The sequence below is a fragment of the Cucumis melo genome, chromosome 9 (genome assembly GCF_025177605.1).
Source record: "Cucumis melo cultivar AY chromosome 9, USDA_Cmelo_AY_1.0, whole genome shotgun sequence".
In the NCBI taxonomy this organism is placed as follows: domain Eukaryota; kingdom Viridiplantae; phylum Streptophyta; class Magnoliopsida; order Cucurbitales; family Cucurbitaceae; genus Cucumis; species Cucumis melo.
The window spans coordinates 22383146-22406747 of record NC_066865.1 but is presented as its reverse complement, the minus strand read 5'-3'; the positions used below and the strand labels follow the sequence as shown (position 1 = coordinate 22406747).

General features: G+C 29.9%; 7 protein-coding genes and 1 non-coding gene across 8 annotated transcripts; 6 read left to right on the top strand and 2 right to left on the bottom strand.

Moving 5' to 3' along the window:
- Positions 1-2767: 2767 nt before the first annotated feature.
- On the top strand, positions 2768-3420 carry LOC103482630 (pEARLI1-like lipid transfer protein 1). Its single transcript, XM_008438891.3, has one exon. The coding sequence runs from the start codon at positions 2851-2853 to the stop codon at positions 3229-3231; it is 381 nt and encodes a 126-aa protein (XP_008437113.1). The 5' UTR covers positions 2768-2850; the 3' UTR covers positions 3232-3420.
- Positions 3421-5861: 2441 nt separating this feature from the next.
- On the top strand, positions 5862-6560 carry LOC103482629 (14 kDa proline-rich protein DC2.15-like). Its single transcript, XM_008438889.3, has one exon. It carries the CDS (start codon positions 5950-5952, stop codon positions 6370-6372), a length of 423 nt encoding a protein of 140 aa, XP_008437111.1. The 5' UTR covers positions 5862-5949; the 3' UTR covers positions 6373-6560.
- An 88-nt stretch (positions 6561-6648) lies between these two features.
- Positions 6649-6720, bottom strand: TRNAW-CCA (transfer RNA tryptophan (anticodon CCA)). The gene has a single exon. It is a non-coding gene; the product is annotated as a tRNA-Trp (tRNA).
- Positions 6721-7952: 1232 nt separating this feature from the next.
- LOC103482628 (pEARLI1-like lipid transfer protein 1) lies at positions 7953-8385 on the bottom strand. The gene has a single exon (XM_008438888.3). The coding sequence runs from the start codon at positions 8283-8285 to the stop codon at positions 7953-7955; it is 333 nt and encodes a 110-aa protein (XP_008437110.1). The 5' UTR covers positions 8286-8385.
- A 4495-nt stretch (positions 8386-12880) lies between these two features.
- LOC103482627 (pEARLI1-like lipid transfer protein 1) lies at positions 12881-13398 on the top strand. Its single transcript, XM_008438887.3, has one exon. The coding sequence runs from the start codon at positions 12943-12945 to the stop codon at positions 13273-13275; it is 333 nt and encodes a 110-aa protein (XP_008437109.1). The 5' UTR covers positions 12881-12942; the 3' UTR covers positions 13276-13398.
- Positions 13399-16093: 2695 nt separating this feature from the next.
- On the top strand, positions 16094-16638 carry LOC103482626 (lipid transfer protein EARLI 1-like). The gene has a single exon (XM_008438886.3). The coding sequence runs from the start codon at positions 16195-16197 to the stop codon at positions 16525-16527; it is 333 nt and encodes a 110-aa protein (XP_008437108.1). The 5' UTR covers positions 16094-16194; the 3' UTR covers positions 16528-16638.
- Positions 16639-18597: 1959 nt separating this feature from the next.
- LOC103482625 (14 kDa proline-rich protein DC2.15-like) lies at positions 18598-19213 on the top strand. The gene has a single exon (XM_008438885.3). It carries the CDS (start codon positions 18656-18658, stop codon positions 19070-19072), a length of 417 nt encoding a protein of 138 aa, XP_008437107.1. The 5' UTR covers positions 18598-18655; the 3' UTR covers positions 19073-19213.
- Positions 19214-22292: 3079 nt separating this feature from the next.
- LOC103482624 (lipid transfer protein EARLI 1-like) lies at positions 22293-22917 on the top strand. The gene has a single exon (XM_008438884.3). It carries the CDS (start codon positions 22365-22367, stop codon positions 22695-22697), a length of 333 nt encoding a protein of 110 aa, XP_008437106.1. The 5' UTR covers positions 22293-22364; the 3' UTR covers positions 22698-22917.
- The last annotated feature ends 685 nt before the right edge of the window (positions 22918-23602 follow it).

Genomic DNA, 23602 nt, shown 5'->3' with positions numbered 1-23602 from the left:
GCGTCGGGTTTTGCTTCGACATTGTTTCGGCGTCGGTTGTCTGGGTTTACTCCAACGAGCAGCGTCGGTCTGCAGGCTGTGGTCGACGGTCAGCGTCGTTTTTCGGGGGTCAGCACAGCGGGTTTTATTTTTCAGTTCAGCTAGCATCCGCGGGTCTCTCATTCTTGGTTGATGGTATATTTTGGGTTTGCCTCTTAAATTACAGATAGTTGATTTGTAAATTTCTGTAATTGTTCCTCATATTTGCTCTAAATAAAATCCTCCCAAACTGATTCTCAAAGTGGATGTAGACCAAATTGGTCGAACCACTATATATCGCTGCGTTCTTGCTCCTTTATTGTTCTCTGATTTATTCTCAATTGTGCATTCTGAATTAACATGTTTAATTTCACAATCTAAATTGGTAAAGAAATTATAACAAAAACTTTCCTAACAAAAATCTAGAACTTAGGAAATAATTTATATACAAGTTAACATCAATTATCAAACCATCTAACAACATATTATTTGCCAACACTATGTATAAATTTATCGGATGGATTATTGCTCAAATTATAAATTTGATAGTAAGATCATAAAATTTTAATAACAAAAATTTTAATTAATGGATTTCTTTAAGCAAAAGTCACTAAGGCTGGAGACTAAAGTTCTGGTAACGTTTTATCCATAGTATAATTCAACCTTTATTTTAGAAGTCTTAGTTAAGACATATGCTTTATATATGGAAGTTAATTTGATTTTTAAAATTTTTTTTAGACTATATATATTAATTTTCTAGTACATCATAACACACTTACAATGGTTCAATTCATATTTTATACATCAATGTCACACCAGAAATTCTTTTTTATTTGAACGGGTGGTTAGTTTATAAAAAGTACAAACACATACGTCGATATCATATTTGAAATGAATTTTGAATTGACACTAAATTTGGAGCGAATTTAGAAATAAGCGTTGATATATTACTCATTCCCTAATAATATTTTTGAAATATGATTACTAATAATATATTATTATTGTTCAAGCTCCAAATTTTTAATTAAATTTTGAATGAGTAGTGATAACTACTATAGCACACCAATATAACACAATTAGTATTTGTATTTTGAAAACCAATGATGATATACTATGGGTACATTATTATATTATATAACTTTGAAATGCAGTTTGAATTAGTAATATGGATATAAACTGAACCATATACGTAATATTTTGGCATCACAACAATATTATAATATATTAAAAAAACAATATCATTTATATGGTTTTCTTTCTCTTTAAATATGACATCGATCAATGGATTTATGAAATAATATGAAATATATACGTTATATAATTGATATACAAAATTAAATGCAACTTATTACATCCATAAAGTTTTTACAATATAACAAATTAATTTTTTTGAAAGAGATACGAATCAAGTCAGTAGGTACATCTAAGTATTTTTATTAATTAGACCCTTTTAACACCCTCATCATTCTTACTTAAAAAATATTCCACAAAAATTAGAAAGTACATAATAATATTTAAGAAGGGTAAGAGAAAAGTTCATGCATCAAAAGTTTGGAGTTTGACAAAATTAATAAAAATTAAGATATACAAAGATTAATGCAATTAATTGAAATATTAAATAACATGTTAAATTATAGGTTTTTGTCAATAATTAAATGTTGAAAATTTGATCTATCTAGATCTTAAACTTTGAAAAGTATATAAAGATATCTAAATTTTCAATATTGAGTCAAATGGGTTAATTAAATTTTAATATTGTGGTAAATAAAAATCACAAAAAGAATGGTACTACTTTTACATGTTGTTCAAACTTCGAGCTTCTCTCTAGTTTGCTTGGTACTTTTCATCCATTAATGACATCATTTTTGGTCTTAGGGCAGAATGAAGATGCTGTAAAAGTGTCGACCTAGTTGAGATATCTTGGTGCACTCCTGATCTCTTTTATTTTTTCTTTTAATTTTTTCAAAAAAAATCTTTGTCTACTATATTGCTAAAATTTAAATTTTCAAAAAAAAAAAAAACTCATAGACTAAATTTATAATTTAAAAGTTTTAAGATTGATTATATAATAATCTCACCTTCAAACATTGAAAAAACCTCATTGAGTTACTCTCCTCAATTTTCAATTGACTTTGCTAGTAAAGCTATATGATATTAAAGCTATCCCATAATGTTAAAAATGTATTCCATCTCCAACTTCTTTATAAGATAGATGAACTATTCTTCCAATTATTCATTAGTTTCAAAATGAAATTGATAAGCTCAAACAAATATATAACTAACAGTTTGCATTGAACTCATTTTCAATATCTACCTCCTTTCCTAATATATACTATATTACACAGAATAAATGAATAAATCATTGATATATACCACCTTTCAAACTTCAAATCTTAGAAACAATAACGCGTTTTCTTTTTATTTTCATATCACCGAAAATCAGGATCTCAATTCTCAAGTCAACATTTCAAGTTAGTTATTATGTACACAAAGTTCGAGGGAAGTAAGAAAAAAATGGGAAATGTAAGTGCCCATCCCATTCTCACAAATGTCCAAAATTAAGTTTGCATAAACTTTTGAGCTTTTTAAAATATTTGTCACCTAAGCTCATCACACGTGCATGGATGATGAAGTTATCATTATTTTTTTATAACAATATATACATATATACTTTTATAAAGTTTGATCATCCTTCTACGTCACATTCGTTCTTCATAAACTAAACCCTATAAAAACCCTAAAAACCCCATCTCCAATTCTCCCACACCAAACGCCCTCAACTAATAATAATTAGTTTTTGGTTTCCACTGAGTTTCAATACACATCAAACAAATGGCTTCCAAAGCTACTGCCACTCTGGCCTTCCTCCTTGCTCTTAATCTCTTTTTCTTTTCTCTCGTTTTTGCCTACAATGATGGTTACGTTCCGTCACACCCCAATCATACACCTAACCATGAGGATGGAAACAAGTGCCCAAAAGATACTCTTAAGCTCGAAGTTTGTGCAAAATTGCTTGGCAATCTCGTCGATGTTAAGCTCGGCAAGTCTTCATGCTGTCCGTTGATTCAAGGGCTTGCTGATCTTGATGCTGCTGTGTGTCTTTGCACTGCTCTTAAAGCCAATGTGTTGGGAAGCAACCTCAATATCCCACTCTCACTCTCCTTGATTCTCAATGCTTGCAATAAGAAAGTTCCAAATGGCTTCCATTGCTAAATTTAGTATCTTTTGCCTCAATAACGACTATTTTACAATGTTTAATGTGTTTTGAGGGTATGGTTTAGAATAATAATTACAATTATTATAGCTTACTAAATTATTATAGCTTACTTGCTTTGTTTCCTAAATGTTATTTTTCTATTTGGTTTAAAGACCAATATAAGTTTACCTATCGGTAATTTTATAAGTCATCGAAGTTTAATTTAAATATAATAAGTTCGAAAATTAATCCTAAAGAATATATATAACTTTTCAATATTATTAATTTCCATAATTCTCTTCCTCCATATTTTGTGTAGCTTCTTCCTAAATGCTTGATAATCGATTATAATGGGCATATAATCATGTGTCTATTTTTCATTATTAATAACATTAATTCATAACCGGTGTGTTCCTCGATGTGCCTCGATGAAAATTAATAACAATGAAAGTTTTAGATACAATAGGTAAATGACAATATCTTGATGTCCCTCGATCATAATTGGTGTGTTCTTTGTGGGAACCACACGATGAAGCCCTAAAAACATACACTCTTATCCATTATACTTATTCTTTCCGGTTATATTCTCATCTCAAAACCGATAAATAAAGATAAACTTCAAAATCAACGAATAAAGATAAACAATAAAATATAAACAAAATCAATATATAAATTTTCGTGATTCATTATAAGCATGTTAACTAGTGGAAAGAATAGTTTATTATTAGAGAAACATGATACTACGTCATGATGGAAGCTGGAAAATAAATTTACCAGTGGGTGAACTGATCAAATATGATACTATGTTAGTTATATATATATATCTATATATATATATATATATATATATATATATATATATAATATAATATAATAGACAGACACATACATATGTATTGGAAATCAAACACCCTCAAAATTGTGGGATGATCAGATCATTTCTCTTGTAGCCTTTTTTTATATATGGTATACAAAAGCTATTAATTTTTAAATTATAGTGTCTTTTCTATGGTTCTAAATTGGAAGTTCTTTATCAAAGTTTCTTTATTATTTATAATAATAAGAGCTTAAGTGAAGTAGCTCGTATATCTTATAATTTTAGTATGACATCCTTTGCAATGTAGGATTCTATCATACTTCATGTAAAACAAAAGAGAAAATATCCTTTATTGGTTCTAATTTTTGATCAATTAGTTTTTGTTTCGATTTAAGATGAAAGTTTCAATATTTTAAATAGTGCGACCTAGTGGTAAAAAAAGAGACATAATCTCAACAACTAATAAATAGATCATGAGTTCAATCCATGGTGACCACCCATAGGTTCATAAAAATTAATTTCTTACGAGTTTTTTTGACATCCAAATGTTGATGTAAGATCAGACGGATTGTCTCGTCAGATTAGTCGAGGTGCACGTAAGTTGGTTCGGACACTCACAAATATAAAAATATTATATTTTTATCCTTAGAGTTTTGCTTCCCATTCGGCCCTAAATTAAGATTACCACTTTTTATAGTTATTTTTTCACTAAATATTCTTTTGTGTAGAATGTTAATTTTCGCTAAATGTTAAAAGAATTAAACTAAATTCTAATTGAGTTACTTTCATTGATTTATCATGATTATTAAAATTAATTGTGATGGAGCCACCCTACAATCTTTTTTTTTTAACCATATTTTAATATTCTCGCAATTTCTCCCCATCGAATAATATTCATGTACCCACCTACACTCTGTGTCACATAACTACATTTTTCTCATCGCTGAAGACTTATAAATAAGGATGATAAGTATATATATTTAAAAAAATTCTTACTAAATAGACAAACAATTGTGGATGAGAATGATATATATAAAGAATACGGTTATTGCTAAAACGTGTCTCCTTGACATAAAAATAATTATTATAATTATCGGTAAAATTATATATCATGACATTCTACAGAGAAATAGGTAAATGCATGCAAAAGAAAAGAAGAAGAAGAAGAAGAAGAAGAAGAAGAAGAAGAAGAAGAAGAAGAAGAAAACTCAACTCTATTTTGTGTGTATAGGGATATATATAGTTCCCTTGTTGATTTGTTCACAACAAAGAAGAATATCAGTTAGTTTGTAAGTATAGCAATGCTTATTTCTCAATAGCAATTTTAAATTGAAACTCTTTCCTCTAGCTTATTCCTTAGAGGTTTTCTCACAGCATTGAACCTTTGCTTTCGTATCTTTTTTCATAGTGTGTATATATATATATAGCGGAAAACCAATATCGTTGGTAGGTTTTTACGAAACCCTCACCTACAAGAAAATTTGTGATCCCCTTTGAGCTTTAGATCAGATCACAAGACTAATAATTCCAATTAACGAATATACACTCACAGGGATATAAGAGAGAGACAAAAGGATAAAAAAATGTGTTTCTATCTCATTCAGAAATGTCCAAAACTTTGCATAAAATTTTGAGTTTTCATCGTCAAACTTGCCAGCTAAAATCTCAATAGACCACACATGGATCACCCAAATAATCATAATAACAGAATATAATTATTGATATACTATATTATTTAATTTAAATTTCCACAAATGGTATCATCTCTTCCATCCTCACCCTCACCCTCCCCTTCACTAAACCCTATAAAACCCCATCCAATCTCCCCTTTCCTCCCACCACCAATCCCTCAAAATCTTTCAACTTTCAAGAGAGATCCATCTTGAAAAAAGACGAAAAAAGAAAAAAAAAACCCCCAATGGCTTCCAAGGCTACAGCCTCACTTGCTTTCCTCCTCTGTCTCAATCTCCTATTCTTCACCTTTGTCTCAGCATGTGACACTTGCTATGTCCCTGCCCCTTCCAAGCCCAAGCCCAAGCCCAAGCCATGCCCTCCTACTAAACCAAACCATCCATCGAACTATGGAAAGTGTCCTAAGGATGCCCTTAAAATCGGCGTCTGTGCCAAGCTTCTCGGCGGCCTCGTCGACCTCACCATCGGCAAGCCTCCGGTGACCCCATGCTGCACCTTGGTTGAAGGTCTTGCTGATCTTGAAGCCGCTACCTGCCTTTGCACTGCCATTAAGGCTAGCGTGTTGGGAAACAAGATTAAAATCCCACTCCACCTCAGCTTGCTCCTTAACGTTTGCAAGAAGAATCTTCCCAATGGATTCCAATGCTGATTTTAATTATTATTTCCCTATTTTTGAATTCTTGAATGTTTTGATGTCTTGTGGTTCTATGTTATTTTAATTTAATTACTACCAGCTATTCTGGGTCGATGTAGAATTTGTTTCATTGATCAATAATGTTTTGATGTAGAACTATTTATTCTGAATAGTTCTTTGATCAATAAAGTTTTAATCTTTTTCCAAAAAATTGGTGGATTTAAGACTAATTGTTGTCTGGTATATTTGTTTTTAACATTTCTACAGTTTTTTTCTTTTAAAGGTGGGAATTGAACCCGACGTGAATCGAACACGCAACCTTCTGATCTGGAGTCAGACGCGCTACCATTGCGCCACGGATCCTCTGGATAACATTTCTACAGCTTTTAAACACACGAAGCTAATAAGTTGTGAACCAAAGTAAACTTCTAGCCAGTTTAACTGCAGTATTAAGTTTTCTTCGATATGCTGATATGAAAAATCACCATTTGACGTCGGAGACCAGGCAATTAGAATATCTGAGCAATTCCATTCAATAGGAGTTTGGCGAAGCATCAGAAATGGAGTTCCAATGCACCTGCTCTCTATCCAATAAATGCCTTTAAAGTGTGGTAGCCACCTCAATAAATGGGTTATTCCACGCCTCCTGTACAGTGATATCTTTCTTGTGGGATATAACATAAAAACTAGTGAATTTTTGTTTTAGAATACCATCAGAGGTCCAATTGTTAAACAAAAAAAGTGAATTGGCACCATCGAGCTGATTTTCCATTTAACATTTGAAAATATCAAGGACCGTGAGCGCTAGATTGCTTGCATTTTGTGTGGGATTTTGCCAGGAATATTGAGATATATACAGAAGTTACTGTTTCATTTTAAATATTCTAGTTTTTTTTTTTCTAAAATTCAGATATGAAAATTCTTTCAGTTATAAAAAGTTGGATTACAAAAAGCCTTTAAAATATTTTAGCATGATCTTTAAAAATGTTTAAGGGGTATTATGGTAGTCATACATACCTATTTTATTTGTATTCCAAATAAAATTTAATAATTTTTAATCAGCTAAAAGTGAAAGAATAACTCAACTATAAAACGACAATCCATTACTGTCTAGTTAAAAAACGACAATCCAGAAATAATGAAAGTATTAACTTTTCATTTTGGGATAGTATTTTCACTATCAACGTAAAGTAAAAGGTTGGATACACTTATCTCATATATTAGAGCAAAGAAAAAAACTTTTTAATTACAATTTTATTCGGTTTCCATTATGATTAAAGTACACAAACAACGATCAAGAAATAATGAAAAGTGGACATCAATTTACCGGTCATTACTTAATGATCAAGCCTTTTAGAAGAAATTAATGAAAGAAAAAAAAATATTGAGGAAGAATTATGGAAATAATAATATGGAAATGATATATTAAATTCTTAATTTTCTAACATTTTTCACACATTGATAAAATCATCAAGAGGTGAGAATTTATTGACCAAACTCTCAAAAGGAAATGACCACAAGAAAAATAGAATTGGAACAATCGGAAACGGATCTTAAACATTGAAATAGTAAATGAAGATAAAATGGTAATAAATTTAGCATTTGAAGCCCTTAGCAATTTGCCAATTGCAGCGTTTGAGAATCAAAGAGAGGTCGAGCGGGATGTTGAGTCTCACTCCCAATACATTGGCTTTAAGAGCAGTGCAAAGGCATACAGCAGCATCGAGATCAACTAGCTTTGAGATCAAAGGGCAGCAAGAAGTCTTGCCGATCTCGACATCAACGACACCTCCAAGCAATTTTGCACAAACACCGAGCTTTAGAGTGTCTATTGGGCACTTGTTATCGTAGTCAGCGGAGACGAATGAGAAGAAAAGGAGATTGAGAGCGAGGAGAAACACAAGGGAGGTATTAGCTTTGGAAGCCATTAGTTTGATGTCTTGAAAAACTCAATGAAAACCAAAAGCTAAATTATTATTGAGTGAGGGCTAGCTTTGGGTGTGTGAGAATTGGAGATGGGGTTTTTGGGGTTTTAATAAAGTTTAGTTTTTGAAGATGAATGTGACCTAAAAAGCAAACTTATAATGAAATTAAATATTCTGTAAAAAATCTTAATAGTGACAACTCCATTTTCAATGTGTGATATATATGACTTTAGCTGGAACACATATTTAAAAAACCGATCATAAGTTTATGCCACCAACTTAGTTCATTTAAAACGTTCGTGAGATGGGGACTTTTGATTCATAATTTTTTGAGAGATATATATCTATTTTACAAAAATAATAGAAACATGAGCAGCATATGGAGATATGGAACAAAAAGAAAACACAACCTTGTTTTTTTCTTTTTTAATAGGTTCTTAGGTTTGTAGGTAAAGCAATAATTTACTATAGCATAATATGAGGATGAAAGAAAAAATTTCAAGTTCAAGAGTAAATTATTTCTACTACATTATTTATTATTATTATTATTATTGTTATTGTTATTTTATTTTTATATTATTTATTTTATTTTTGGTTTTGTTCTATTCAATAGTTAATGTTGTAATATTTGACATGTATTATTTCCTTTCTCCAAGAACCAAAAAGTCAATCCTCCCTCCTCCAAATTATTGTACCTAAAACAATATGATGATAAAATAATAAAAAAAAAAAAAATCGCAGTATCAAAACTAGTGTCTAACAAGTGAAAAAATCTATGTTAAAAAGATTCAAATGATCTGTAGTTTATGACCATGAGAGCTTAAGATATTGGTGCAATTTTGTTTGACATGCACCAGTTCTTCAATGTGACATATTTTCGTAAGTAATGTATTTAATTCAAGTTAAGTTTTTTTTTAGTTTCAACCAAAATCACAAAGGCATCCAAGTCCATCCTAAGGCTAGGGGCGGATAATCTAATATCGGGTATATGACATTCTATTTGTCAAGAAATGTGCAATAATATTGTGATAGATATTCCTAATTCCTATATTAGATTCCAATTTATATTGACAACAACATTAGAAGCTAAAGCCCTATGGTGCAATGAAGGTACTAGGAATATGTCAACTTATTTGAAATATTTTGATGCACCTCTTGATCTTTAAGAAAACCTAATTAAAGCTGTCAGTGATTAATTAACTTAAAGATGGTAGATGTATTTTATGTATTTTAAGTCCATGTTTCGATTGTCCCATTACTCCATTTATGTGCAAATTATTCTATTTAAAAGAATATTGTTAAACCATTAGAATATTAACTAATAGTGTACGAAGAATGAAAAAAATGCATTTAAAAAGATTTAGATGATCTTTAACGTATGGGTATGAGCTTGAAATTTTGATCAGTTTAATTATGATATAACATTTTAAATAAAGAGTTGTATTTATACATATAATAAAAACAAATTGATTTTGTGACATGAGTTGAACGAGTTCCTATAAAAAAAAACTATTACCAAATTAGTTGAGATGCTTCGTGCACTTGTTGATCCATTCTTTTCCTTTATGATTTCTTATGAAAAAAACTAAATCGTAAGAGCTCAAGTTTAATTTGGTTACTAAATTGAAAAATATAAATCCACAAAATAAATAAGTTGTATACTTTATGTTCCTTAATGTTTTCAAATATATGTTTTGCAATTGATTGAAAAATTTGATATCCAAATTTAAACAATAACTTTAACTGACTATGACTAAATTGATGTGTCTTATCAAAGTACTTATCGCTTTATTTATTTATTTAGAAAAAAATACTTGATGGAGAAATGTACCGAGCCATGTTAACTACATTGACACCGCGTTACCTATCTCATCATATCTTGAGAGTAGTAGAGATGTATTAATACTATTAAATCAAAACTAAAAGTAGTTGATTATTTTATTTCAATAATCAATCCCGTAAAAAAGGTTTGTTATGACATTTATTTATTTTCTTTTAAAATTAAACCTATCTAAAGGATGCCGGTCACTCTATATCGTCTCGAGCACAAGACGCTATACTTACGTCCTAACTTTTTATAAAAAAAAATCTATGTACATATGTATACTTACATCTAATTTAAATTTTAATTATAATAAATGCAGTGTTATTAGATATTAACAACTTTTACTTAACACTACATCACTATTAACATGTAACTAAGTTTTCAATAAGAAACAACATATATAAATAACTTTTCACACCAAGCTTTGAAATTGAATTCAAGGTTCCAAATTATGTTGCAATATTATTTTGTGAACTCTCTTTTGAATTTTTGTGGAAATATATAATACTCCCATATGTACACCACTCCCACTAACATGTAATAATTACAATTATAAACATAAATTAGTACTTAATTGCCACCCCTGGCTTTGAAATTGATTTCAAGATTCTTGAGAATATAAATGAAATTTAAAAACTAATAACAAGTAAAATAATGTAATATCATAATAATAATAATATAATGTACTATGTGAGCCCATAAATAAGAATTATAAATAATAAAACATGTCATAGGAAACTTGATGATCACATTTTAAATATAATCGTGGCTGATTGTTTATAATTATTTAATGTTTACAATTGTTTTATTGTGACTTAAAGTCTTACTATGACATTTTTTAAAATGGTTATTGATTCTCGTATCTTTATATGCTATACATTGATTGGAAATAATTATCATAAATTTTATTTGTATAGTTTTTAAATATCATACAATTTGACAAAGTCTATTAGTGATAAACTAGAAGTTTATTGACGATATATAAAAGTATCTTGTTGATAGACTTTACTATATATTCTAAATTTTTGTTTAAATATTACTATATACTTAATTATTATCTCTAAAATTTCTACCTATATAATTATGTAATAGATAACATAAGCTTTTATTCCAATTAAACATGTGGGAGGATCGTAGAAGTTTCATAGGTTGTTGGTGCAGTAGAGTTCTTTCTTTCAAAAGCTTTTCGACTACAACAATAGGCTTAAATCTAAACGCTATTTGTAATTAATTTCTTGGGCTTCTCTCTAGCCCCTGTTCTTCTATCAATAAATTTTTGGTGGTTTGTTCGGTCTTAGGCTTCTCTGTAAAACATAAGCTTTTATCTTAAAATCATTTGACATTAAAATGAAAACTCATGTTAATATATTTTTTAATTGTTAGGTCTTCTACATGTTTCACATGTCTTATAGAATATATATGTGTAAACTTTATTGCAATATTATACTCTTTTGGTTTTGTATAATAATACTCCATACTTACACCACTTCCACTAACCTTGGAAGTTTTCAATAAGAAACAACATATATTCATAATTTCCAACCAAGCATTGGAATTGAGTTCAAGATTCCAAATAATAATATGGCAATATTGTAAGTACTTTATTATTTTGTACACCTCTCCATATATATCATTACACCAATCCCACTAATATGAAAGTCTACAAATGAGAAAAATAAATTAATATTTTGTTCAACTTCAATTTAAGATTTTCCCAATTATGGGATATATATATATATATATAATAATAATAATAATAATAATAATAATAATAATAAAAATATCTAGTCCAAGATTTTCGTACATATATATTCAGAAAGTAAAATAATAACCGCCATGAGATTTTCCATTTAAAAAAAAATGCAATTTTAATAAATAGTTAAGAGGTAATTGGTTCAATTTATGTTAACCATCTACCCAAAAATCAATATATCTTTATATGTTTCCGTGACATAATATCAATAAAAGTTTGCTTGAAAGTTCAAATTAAACTTATTTGATATTACAGGGTATGACAACAGTAATACAATGTCAAAAATGTCAAAAAGCTAGGAGTATATAGAATGTCAAGGATATATATCTGAACTGCGTGGCCTTTTTTATATGTCATAAAATTCTGAAGATTTGTCGTATGTTTTATGTCAAATGTAATATCATGACATATTTTTGCTGTCATAAAATTTCAGATTTTTACACTTTGTATTGTCAATAAAATCATTCTTTGATACTTGGGTTTTTCTTTTAAACCCTATCATTAGATATGTGATTTTCATAATGATTAATGTTATCTAACCACAAGAACAACATAAGATCATATATATATATAAATATATATAAAATAGTCATGAAGTTGATAATATTTTTACAAAAGAGATCGGCCAATAGCCATCGGTAGAAATTGTTAGACCACTTACTCATGATACATATATGTAATTATATTATTGATTATATGGGTTTCCTGTTTCCATGAGTATTTTGCATCAGCAACCTTAAATTTCCAGTTACTGATGCACCTATGACAAATAATTATGAGTTCCCATCTAAAAAATGTCCAAATTAACTAAGTCGGCATCAACTTGTGATCAGCTTTTTAAATATGTGCCAGCTAAAGTCATATATCACACGTTAACATGGAGTTATCATTATTAATGTTTCTTAAGAATATTTAATTTCATTATAAGTTTGCTATCCTTTTAGGCCACATTCATCTTCAAAAACTCAACCCTATAAAAACCCTGAAACCCCATCTCCAATTCTCACACACCAACCTAGCCCTCAGTACTCAATAATAATTTAGCTTTTGGTTTCCATTGAGCTTCAAAGACATCAAACTCTATGGCTTCCAAGGCTACCGTCTCTCTTGCATTTCTCCTGGCTCTCAATCTTGTTTTCTCCTCCTTCGTTTACGCTGAGGATGACAACAAATGCCCAATAGACACTCTCAAGCTCGGGGTTTGTGCGAAATTGCTCGGGGGTGTCGTTGGTGTCGAGATCGGCAAGACTTCTTGCTGCCCTTTGATCCAAGGGATAGCTGATCTTGATGCTGCTGTGTGCCTTTGCACTGCTCTTAAAGCCAATGTGTTGGGAGTGAGACTCAACATTCCCGTCGACCTCTCCTTGATTCTTAATGGCTGCAATAAGAAAATTGTAGACGGCTTCAAATGCTAAATTAATTTGTTACCATCATTTCCTTTCGTTGCTATTTCAATGTCTAATTTGTTTTCGATTGTTCCAGTTTTATCTTTCGTCGATCATTTCTTTAATAAGTTCTCACATATTGATGATTTTATCTATGTGAGAAAAATGTTAGTAAATCAAGAATTTAATATATGAATTCCATATTATTATTTCCATAATTCTTCCTCAATATTTATTTTTTTTATTAATTTCTTCTAAAATGCTCTTGATTATTGAAAGTATATTTTTTTGGTCGACTATAAATGGAGCGAAGAGTATTTGAACCTTTTACTTCAGAGATTGATACAAACAACACTTGAATAGTCAAATAGGCTATGTTTCTGATTCAATTTATCTTTTTAACCTTCCTTATTTTTTTAATCTTTTTAACATTATTTTTCTAAAAATGTATATATAATAATAATATTACCAAAAGAAGCACGTAAGATATAACTTTCTTACTACTATGAACTTCTAAAAATAATTTCTTGCTTTTTTTAAAAAAAAAATACAAAATAAGTGTACCAAAACATCTCCTCAAACAAATATAAATTATTTCTTGGCTATTAAGGCTGCTTAATTGATGTTATGTTGGAAATGAGAGGAATTGTTGGAAAATAGCCATGTATCTTTTTTTTTTTAAAAAAAAAAAATACTTTATGCATTATATTTATCTTTGTGGTATACGTTTTATGTTTGTGGCATGTGTATGCATGATTTAAAATTAATTAATCTTAAATTTCAATTTACTAATCCCTAGTTAATGGGAAAAAAAACAATGAGGCTCCATAAAATAAAAAAAAAAAAGAAAATAAAAAGAATGAACTAATATGAGCAAAAGAAAATGTGAAATTAAATCGAGAAAAGAAAAAGAATGAAAGACAAGGGCACATCATGAAGAGATTAAAAATAAAAAATAAATAGTAAAAGAAAACAACTTATATAACTTGAAACCACAAGAATATAATCTCATTTCTCATAATTGACAATGTATTTTTAACAGGTTCAACCATACTATACTGCTCTGTTCAATGATTTTACATTTACTTTATTTTGTTTTTTTTTTCTTTATATAAATTTTAAGTGATACGTTCATCTAACATGCACTTCGATTATTCTTACAGAAGAAGTAAATGATCCTCGACAACAATTTTAACAATGTGTATATTTTTCAATAAAGATATTATCACAAAGATGTCGAAACATGAGCATCATAAACTTTTGCAACTTATACAAAGTAGTGGAAGCAACTTATTCCACACAAAATTTAACTCAATCTATCAATCCTAGGAGACACATCTTTTGATTTCAAATGCTGAAACATTAAACTTCATTGCCTCTAGAGGCATTGCTCCATCTTTTTCATTTGAAATTGAAAGCATTTTAGAAAGCAAAGATGAGTACAAAAATATTCGATAAGCAATTTCCGCGTCAAGATTGAAATTTATTTTCTCTCAATATTTGGGTAAATCATAAAACAAATCATTATAGAACTATCGGTTAAACCTTCCTACAAAAGAATATTTTCAAAACAAAAACTTTCAAACAAAACTTTTTTGAGACTATTTCAAGGAAACTCATAGGGTATTAATTCCAGGTTTCGACCATGGATTAAACCTATTACATTTTAACCATTTATTGGAACTATGTCTTTTTTTTTACTATTAGGTCAACTTATGATGGTCATTAATTTACATTGTTGTTATTTTTATAATTTCATATATGTGAGAATCTGAAATTAATAATTTTTTAGTATAAATTGGAGGTGAGAGATTTGAAATAATACATGTTAATAATTTTCATCCATCATATACGTATAAATATAAGTTGAGCTAAGCTTTTATTAGTAGACTAGTTAAATATTTTTGTTGTATATATAATACGATCATGGAATTTTAAATTGAATTTGAAAGCTAGGTGGCAAAATATTAATTTATTTTTCTCATTTGTAAACTTTCATATTAGTGGGAGTGGTGTAATCATGGAGAATTGTTCAAAATAAAAAAGAATATTTCGAAATATTGCAACATAATAATTTGGAAGCTTTATTGCTCAATTTCAATGCTTGATGGAAATTTTTAACATATGTTGTTTCTAATTGAAAACTTCCAATGTTAGTGGAAATGGTGTACATATGGACTATTATATAGAACCAAAAGAGTATAATATTGCTAATAGAGTTTAAACACACAAATTTTTTAATTAGACATGCAAAACATTATACGTTTTCTTTAAACAACTTATCAAATCTATTTTAGAGATACTCTTTTAATGTATATGTTTAATTCTCCATTCAGCTATACTACTTAATATGTATCATATGTCATGTCAATTATTAAATAAACAATACATATTAAATTACCACTAACCTAAGCGTATTTTAAATTGGAATATTACAATTTGAACTAGAGAACTTCTTTTCTTTTATTCTGATACAATATCACATAGTAAATTCATGTTTTACCCTATATCGAAAAAATATAATTTTAAAAATTAAAAAAAAAAAACATGCATTTTCCTTTTTATTTTCCTAAAAGAAATGAAGTCAATCTTAAATTTCAAATTATTGATACACCCAAAGATTGAGGAAGGGAACATGGTAAATAATTAATTATGTGAGTCCTCAAAATGATTTAAGTTGGCATAAACTTGTGATCGGGTTTTTAAATATTTGCCAGCTAAAGTCATCACACAATATCAAGATGGAGTTTTCATTATTAATGTTTCTTATGAATATTCAATTTCATTATAAGTTTGGTTATCCTTTTAGGGCACATTCATCTTCAAAAACTCAACCTTATAAAAACCCCGAAAACCCCATCTTCAAATCTCACAAACCAACCTAGCCCCCAGTACTCAATAACAATTTAGCTTTTGGTTTCCATTGAGCTTCAAAGACATCAAACTAATATGGCTTCCAAAGCTACCGTCTCTCTTGCATTTCTCCTGGCTCTCAATCTTGTTTTCTCCTCCTTCGTTTACGCTGAGGATGACAAGAAGTGCCCAATAGACACTCTCAAGCTCGGGGTTTGTGCGAAATTGCTCGGGGGTGTCGTTGGTGTCGAGATCGGCAAGACTTCTTGCTGCCCTTTGATCCAAGGGATAGCTGATCTTGATGCTGCTGTGTGCCTTTGCACTGCTCTTAAAGCCAATGTGTTGGGAGTGAGACTCAACATTCCCGTCGACCTCTCCTTGATTCTTAATGGCTGCAATAAGAAAATTGTAGAGGGCTTCAAATGCTAAATTAATTTATTACCATCATTTCCTTTCGTTGCTATTTCAATGTCTAATTTGGTTTCGATTGTTCCAGTTTTATCTTTAGTCGGTCATTTCTTTAATAAGTTCTCACCTATTGATGATTTTATCAATGAGTGACATTATGTTAGAATATCAAGAATTTAATATATGAATTCCATATTATTATTTTCATAATTCTTCCTCAATATTTATTAGAATGTTCTTTGTCATCGAGTAATGGATGACTGCAATGTTTTATAGCTTTTACAGAATAGTTTATTTCTTCAAATTATCAACTGCAAAATTAGAGATACAATGAATCATATACAATTGGTATAACAACTGCGCCTAACTTCTCCACTCCATCCCGCTGCCTTCCGCTGATCGAATATCCTCAGTCAATAATCCTCCATCAAAGTCTCGTCATCACATACATTTGTTTCCGCTGAGTTCATTAGATTAGGTAACTATGTTCTAGCTTTCCGCGGAATCGATAACCCCTTCCATTTCTCTACCGTCGTCGCCACCTACTCTACCGTCTGATTTCACAATTTCGATTTCATCGTCTTCTTATCCACCTGTTACTCCATCTCCACCCTGGGTACCGGTACTCCACCGCCATCAACTCCCGCATTGTCTTTGCGCCACCTCGGACAGTCCTACCGACAACCCATAACACCAACTTCGCCCCATTAATATCGAACCATCTACCTGTTATCCAACTTTCTACAGTCGAAAGAATTTTCATAACTAAACTGAAAAAACAAACCTAGAATGTTTATAATGAAATAGTAGTTGCAGTAGATTTTTTTTTTTTTTTTTTTTTTTGGTTGAGATTATTATGTTTTGTTTTGTAAGAGAAAATTGATTGAATAAGATAATAGTTAAAAAGGAGAAAGAACGACCAAAACAAAAATCATTAACTAAAATCAAATTAATTGGGCATAATGCTGGTTTCAAACGTGTTTCTCTTACCGTTGTTGTATCACTATCAGCGTAGGTTTGGGATCAAAAAAGTTCACAAACTCGCTCAAAGGGAGAGTGAGAATTTTCATTGTTAGACATTTTTCCTTGTGGGGAAATGGAGGGGAAATAACGAGGCTGGAGTTGAAATTAAAATTAAATGGTTGGAAGAACTTTTGCAATTCTTTTAGTGAAAATAAATAATTAATGAACAACAAACGGTAGTCATAAACTATCATTATCATAAACTTTCTTTTCTTTCTGTGAAGTTTACTGTGACATGTTATCGTTGTCATCGATTAATTCGTAGTACATCAAATTATAGGGTAATTATAATAGGTAGCAATTTTTAGAATAATTATTAAGTATGTAGCAATATTTTAAAAAAATTATAAATATAGCAAAGTCTATCGGTGATAGATCGTTAATAAACTTTTATAATTTATCAGTGATAGACCAACATTTACTATATGGTCTGTGAGTGATAGACTCCTATCATTGATAGATTTTGACAGATTTTGCTATATTTGCAAATTTTTTAAAATGTTGCTATATACTTAATTATTTTGAATATAATCGTTACATTTGCAATTATCCATTAATTATATTATTATGATATTAGTTATTTTATTTATTATTTATTACTTTTTATATTATTAGATCATATCAATAGCATGGATTTCATCTCAAAGTTATCAATTCTATATAAAAATCATATTAATAATAGCATAATAGCATGAATTCTGTTCTTTGATCTTTTTTTCAACTTGAGATTCATAACCGATGACAAATTTGTTTACTATTATATGCTTACAAAATATAAGAAACAAAGGATAAAAATAACAAAATGTGTATTATTTGTAGTACTTCATTCACAAATAATATGCTAGCGATTTGCATATAAACTAATTTAGAGCTTTCATCTTCAAACTTGCCAGCTAAAATCTCAAGAGACCACACATGGGTCACCCAAATAATCATAATAATAGAATATAATAATTGATACCATATTATTTAATTTAATTTCCACAAATGATATCATCTCTTCCATCCTCACCCTCCCCTTCCCTAAACCCTATAAAATAAAATCCTATCTCCCTTTTTCTCCCACCACCAATCCCTCAAAATCTTCAAGAGAACTTCTTGAAAACACAGAAACAAAAGGCCCCAAATGGCTTCCAAAGCTACAGCCTCTCTTGCTATCATTCTTTCTCTCAATCTTCTATTCTTCACATTTGTCTCAGCATGTGACAATTGCTATGTTCCTGCCCCACCCAAGCCCAAGCCCAAGCCATGCCCTCCTACCAAACCAAACCCTCCATCTAACCATGGAAAGTGTCCCAAGGACGCCCTTAAAATCGGCGTCTGCGCAAAGCTTCTCGGTGGCCTTGTCGACCTTACCATCGGCAAACCCCCAGTGACCCCATGCTGCACCTTGGTCGAAGGACTTGCTGATCTGGAGGCTGCTGCTTGTCTTTGCACTGCCATTAAGGCTAGCGTTCTGGGGAACAAGATTAAAATCCCACTCCACCTCAGCTTGCTCCTTAATGTCTGCAAGAAGAATCTTCCCAATGGATTCCAATGCTGATGTTATGTATAATTAGCTTTTTCCTAATCTTTAATTCTTGAAATGTTCTGATGTCGTGTATGGTTGTATGTTTTTTTTTAAAACTACAAATTATTCATAGTTGTTCAAACGTGTTCAATAAAAGTTTTGCCTATTGCTTAATATTATGAGTGATTCTTATTTTGAAAATTTATTCATTTTTTTTAAGGTTATTCCAACAGCTTTATTAGCACACAATCCTAAATTCTAAAAGATGTGGAAGTGACGAACTTCTAATTTAACACAAATTACTAAGCGTTTGTTTTAACTATGCTAAGCGCAGCACACAAAAATTTGAAAACAAAAAATAAGACCCAAAGTATTTTAAAATTTTGTCCCAAGACCAACAACAATGTAATCTACAACTTATATTGACACCCTATTATATCAATAATATTGACACCCTATTCAGGTTTAGGCTACTCTGCAGTCTTCCCCTAAATGGCCTTATTTCTGTTAAAAACAAAATCTACGACTTATATTAGATTTTTCTTTAGAGATAGCAAAAAATTAACTATATTTATAAAATATAGCAAAATTTCATAATTTACCAATAATATAAACATTGGTAGAAATCTGTCGATACTTAAGCCTATCACTCCCTTATATTGTATTATGTATAATTCATGATTGAATCATCTTCTTTTGAACGTGGAATTGATGAGAAAATAAGGGATACATTGACAAAATATACCGTTGTATCAACTTACCCTTCCATTCTCATAGTATCATTTTCTTTAAAAAATTAGTCTTTTCTTACGTGAAATTGGAATGACATTTGTTTGTTTAATGATACAATAACTATTATAAATAATTATTAAATAGATATCAATTATGCTTTGTATCAAAATGTCATGTGTCATTTCCATCCATCTTATCACATTGTGATGTGTTTTGAAGTACTAAACTTAGTATCGTGTGATTCATCTCATGCTTGTTAAATTACCTATGAAAAAAATGGTATTTGATGAGTTTTTGTAAGATACATGCATATCAGTAGACATTCCATTTTTTAGAAAGCAGAAATTTTCAAAGAATTTTATATTTACATAATTTCTTAATTATTGATTTATTATATTTATTTTATTAGAAAATTATCAAAAATAGAATATTTGACAAAATAGTAGTTGGTCTATATTTCCTATTTTTGAAAAAAAAAACTATTTATTTTATTATTATATTTTTTTTTCCATATTTGCACCTCATTTTATACACCACTTTATCACAACAATATAGATTTTTATTTTGTAATTTAAACAATAACAAACAATTTTTAAAAGAGAAATTGTATCCGATAATAAAAAAAAATGTAGAAAAAAACAGTCCATAATACCTATGTTTTGCATATTCACTTTTTTTTTTTTTGCATATTGTAAATATGAAAAATATGACAAATATGACAACTAATTAGATATATCAGACTACTATCAGGGGATCATCTCCTTTTAAATCGTTATTAATAGATATTATGCATCTTTTTCTTTTTCTTTCATTTTCTTTTTAAAAGTAAATTATACTTTTTTTTAATTGAATTTTTCTTTAGCTCTCCTTCGATTTTGGAACAAGGCGTGATGAAAGTGTTATAGTTGTGCAAACCTACTTTTCAGATATTTGGATGTAGCTCATCTCTTTATCCCTCGACCTCTAGTAGCTTGTTAATAAAAAACAATTAACTTCTAAAAATTCAAATATCAAACATGTACATATAAAAAAAGAGCATTTTCAAAGATTAAAAAAAAATCAAAATATTTACAAAATATATTAAATTTTCAGATATATTACTAATAGACATATACCAATATTGTCTTTCAGTGTCTATGATTAATAAATTTTTGGAACTATGACTCTTTTTTTACCATTAGGTCTACTCATGATTGTCATTTATATAATTCTACTTTGGGTTTATCTCTAGCTCCTGAACTCTCTTTGCTTCTTGTGTTCTTTTCCTTATATTAATGAAGAAAGAGTGATGAGGGTGTTATGTGGTGTCCACCTAGTTGAGATGTTCGGGTGCACCTAGCTGACTCATCCTATCCTTTTTGATAAAAACTCATGATGGTCATTAATTTATATTGTTGTTGTTTTTATAATTTCATATATGTGAGAATCTTGGACTAATATTTTTTTAGTACAAATTGGGGGTGGGAGATTTGAAGGCGACTTTTTTTATCCTCAAGTATACACATACAAGTATCAATTGAGCTAAGCTCTTATTATATAGCTAGCGAACTAGCTAAATATTTTTGTTGCTATATAAATATATATATATATATAATATGATCATAATTGGGAATCTCAAATTGAATTTGAAAGCTAGGTGGCAAAATATTAATTTATTTTTCTCATTTGTAAACTTTCATATTAGTGGGAGTGGTGTAATCATGGAGAATTGTTCAAAATAAAAAAGAAAAAGTGGCAATATTGCCATCACACATAATATAATTTGGAATCTTGAATAACTCTCAATTTCAATGCTTGATGGAAATTATTATCTGTTGTTTCTAATTGAAAACTTCCAATGTTAGTGGAAATGGTGTACCAACATATAATATGGACTATTATATAAAACCAAAAGAGTATAATATTACTAATAGATTTAGACACATCAATTTTTAATTAGACATGCGAAACATACATGTTTTTTTGAGCCACTTATCAAATTTATTTGAGAGATACTCTTTTATGTTTAGTTCTCCATCCATCTATACTATTTATATTTGACGTATGTTAAGTTATATGATTTGATAAACTAAGTGTATTTTAATTTCGAATATTCTAATTTAAATTATTGAATTGATCAAGAAAATAATAATAATTATAATGATGCAGTAGAAATTACTTCGAACTAGAGCTCTCCTTTTATTCTAATACTGGTAAATTCCTGTTTTACCACATTATTGATGCACCCAAAGATTGAGGAATGGAAACATGGTAAATAATTAATTATGTGAGTCCCGACAAAATGTTCAAAATTAATTAAGTTGGCATAAACTTGTGATCAGGTTTTTAAATATGTGCCAGCTAAAGTCATCACACAATAAATGAAGCGCGAGTGATGTATCCTTTTTCAAAAAATATCAAGATGAAGTTTTCATAAGAATATTCAATTTCATTATAAGTTTGGTTATCCTTTTAGGCCACATTCATCTTCAATGACTCAACCCTATAAAAACCTTAAAACCCCATCTCCAAATCTCACACACCAACCTAGCCCTAAGTACCAATAACAATTTAGCTTTTGGTTTCCATTGAGCTTCAAAGACATCAAACTAATATGGCTTCCAAAGCTACCGTCTCTCTTGCATTTCTCCTTGCTCTCAATCTTATTTTCTCCTCCTTCGTTTATGCTGAGGATGACAAGAAGTGCCCAACAGACACTCTCAAGCTCGGGGTTTGTGCGAAATTGCTCGGGGGTGTCGTTGATGTCGAGATCGGCAAGACTTCTTGCTGCCCTTTGATCCAAGGGCTAGCTGATCTTGATGCTGCTGTGTGCCTTTGCACTGCTCTTAAAGCCAATGTGTTGGGAGTGAGACTCAACATTCCCGTCGATCTCTCCTTGATTCTTAATGGCTGCAATAAGAAAATTGCAAAGGGCTTCAAATGCTAAATTAATTTATTACCATCATTTCCTTTCGTTGCTATTTCAATATCTAATTTATTTTCAATTGTTCCAGTTTTATCTTTCGTGCGGTTATTTCCTTAATAAGTTCTCACCTATTGGTGATTTTATCAATGAGTGACATTATGTTAGAATATCAAGAATTTAATATATGAATTCCATATTATTATTTTCATAATTCTTCCTCAATATTTATTAGAATGTTCTCTTTGTCATCGAGTAATGAACGACTGCAATGTTTTATATTTTTTGAAGATCAGATTAGTTTATTTCTCCAAATTATCGACTGCAAAATTAGACATACAATGAATCGAATACAATTGGTATAACACCTGCGCCTAACTTCTCACTCCATCCCGCTGCCTTCATCACATACATTTGTTTCCTCTGAGTTTATTAGATTCTGCAACTATCTTCTAGCTTTCCGCGGAGTCGATAACCCCACCCATTTCCACCGTCGTCGCCACCTCCTATACCGTCTGATTTCACAATTTTGATTTCATCTCTTTTCCTTCATCGTCATCTTATCCATCTGTTACTCCATCTCCACCATGGTATCGGTACTCTAACTCCACCGCCATCAACTCCCGCACTGTCTTTCCGCCACCTCGGACAGTCCTACCGACAACCCATCACACCAACTTCATCCATTGCTCCGCCCCATCAATATTATCGAACCATCTATCTAAATCCAACTTTTCACAGTGGAATGAATTTTCATATCTAAACTAAAAAAAATAAAACTAGAATGTTTATAATGAAATAGAAGTTGACAGTAGTTTTTTTTTTGGTTGAGATTATTATGTTTTATTTTGTAAAAGAAAATTGATTGAATAAGATAATAGTTAAAAAGGAGAAAGAACGACCAAAACAAAAATCATTAAGTAAAATCA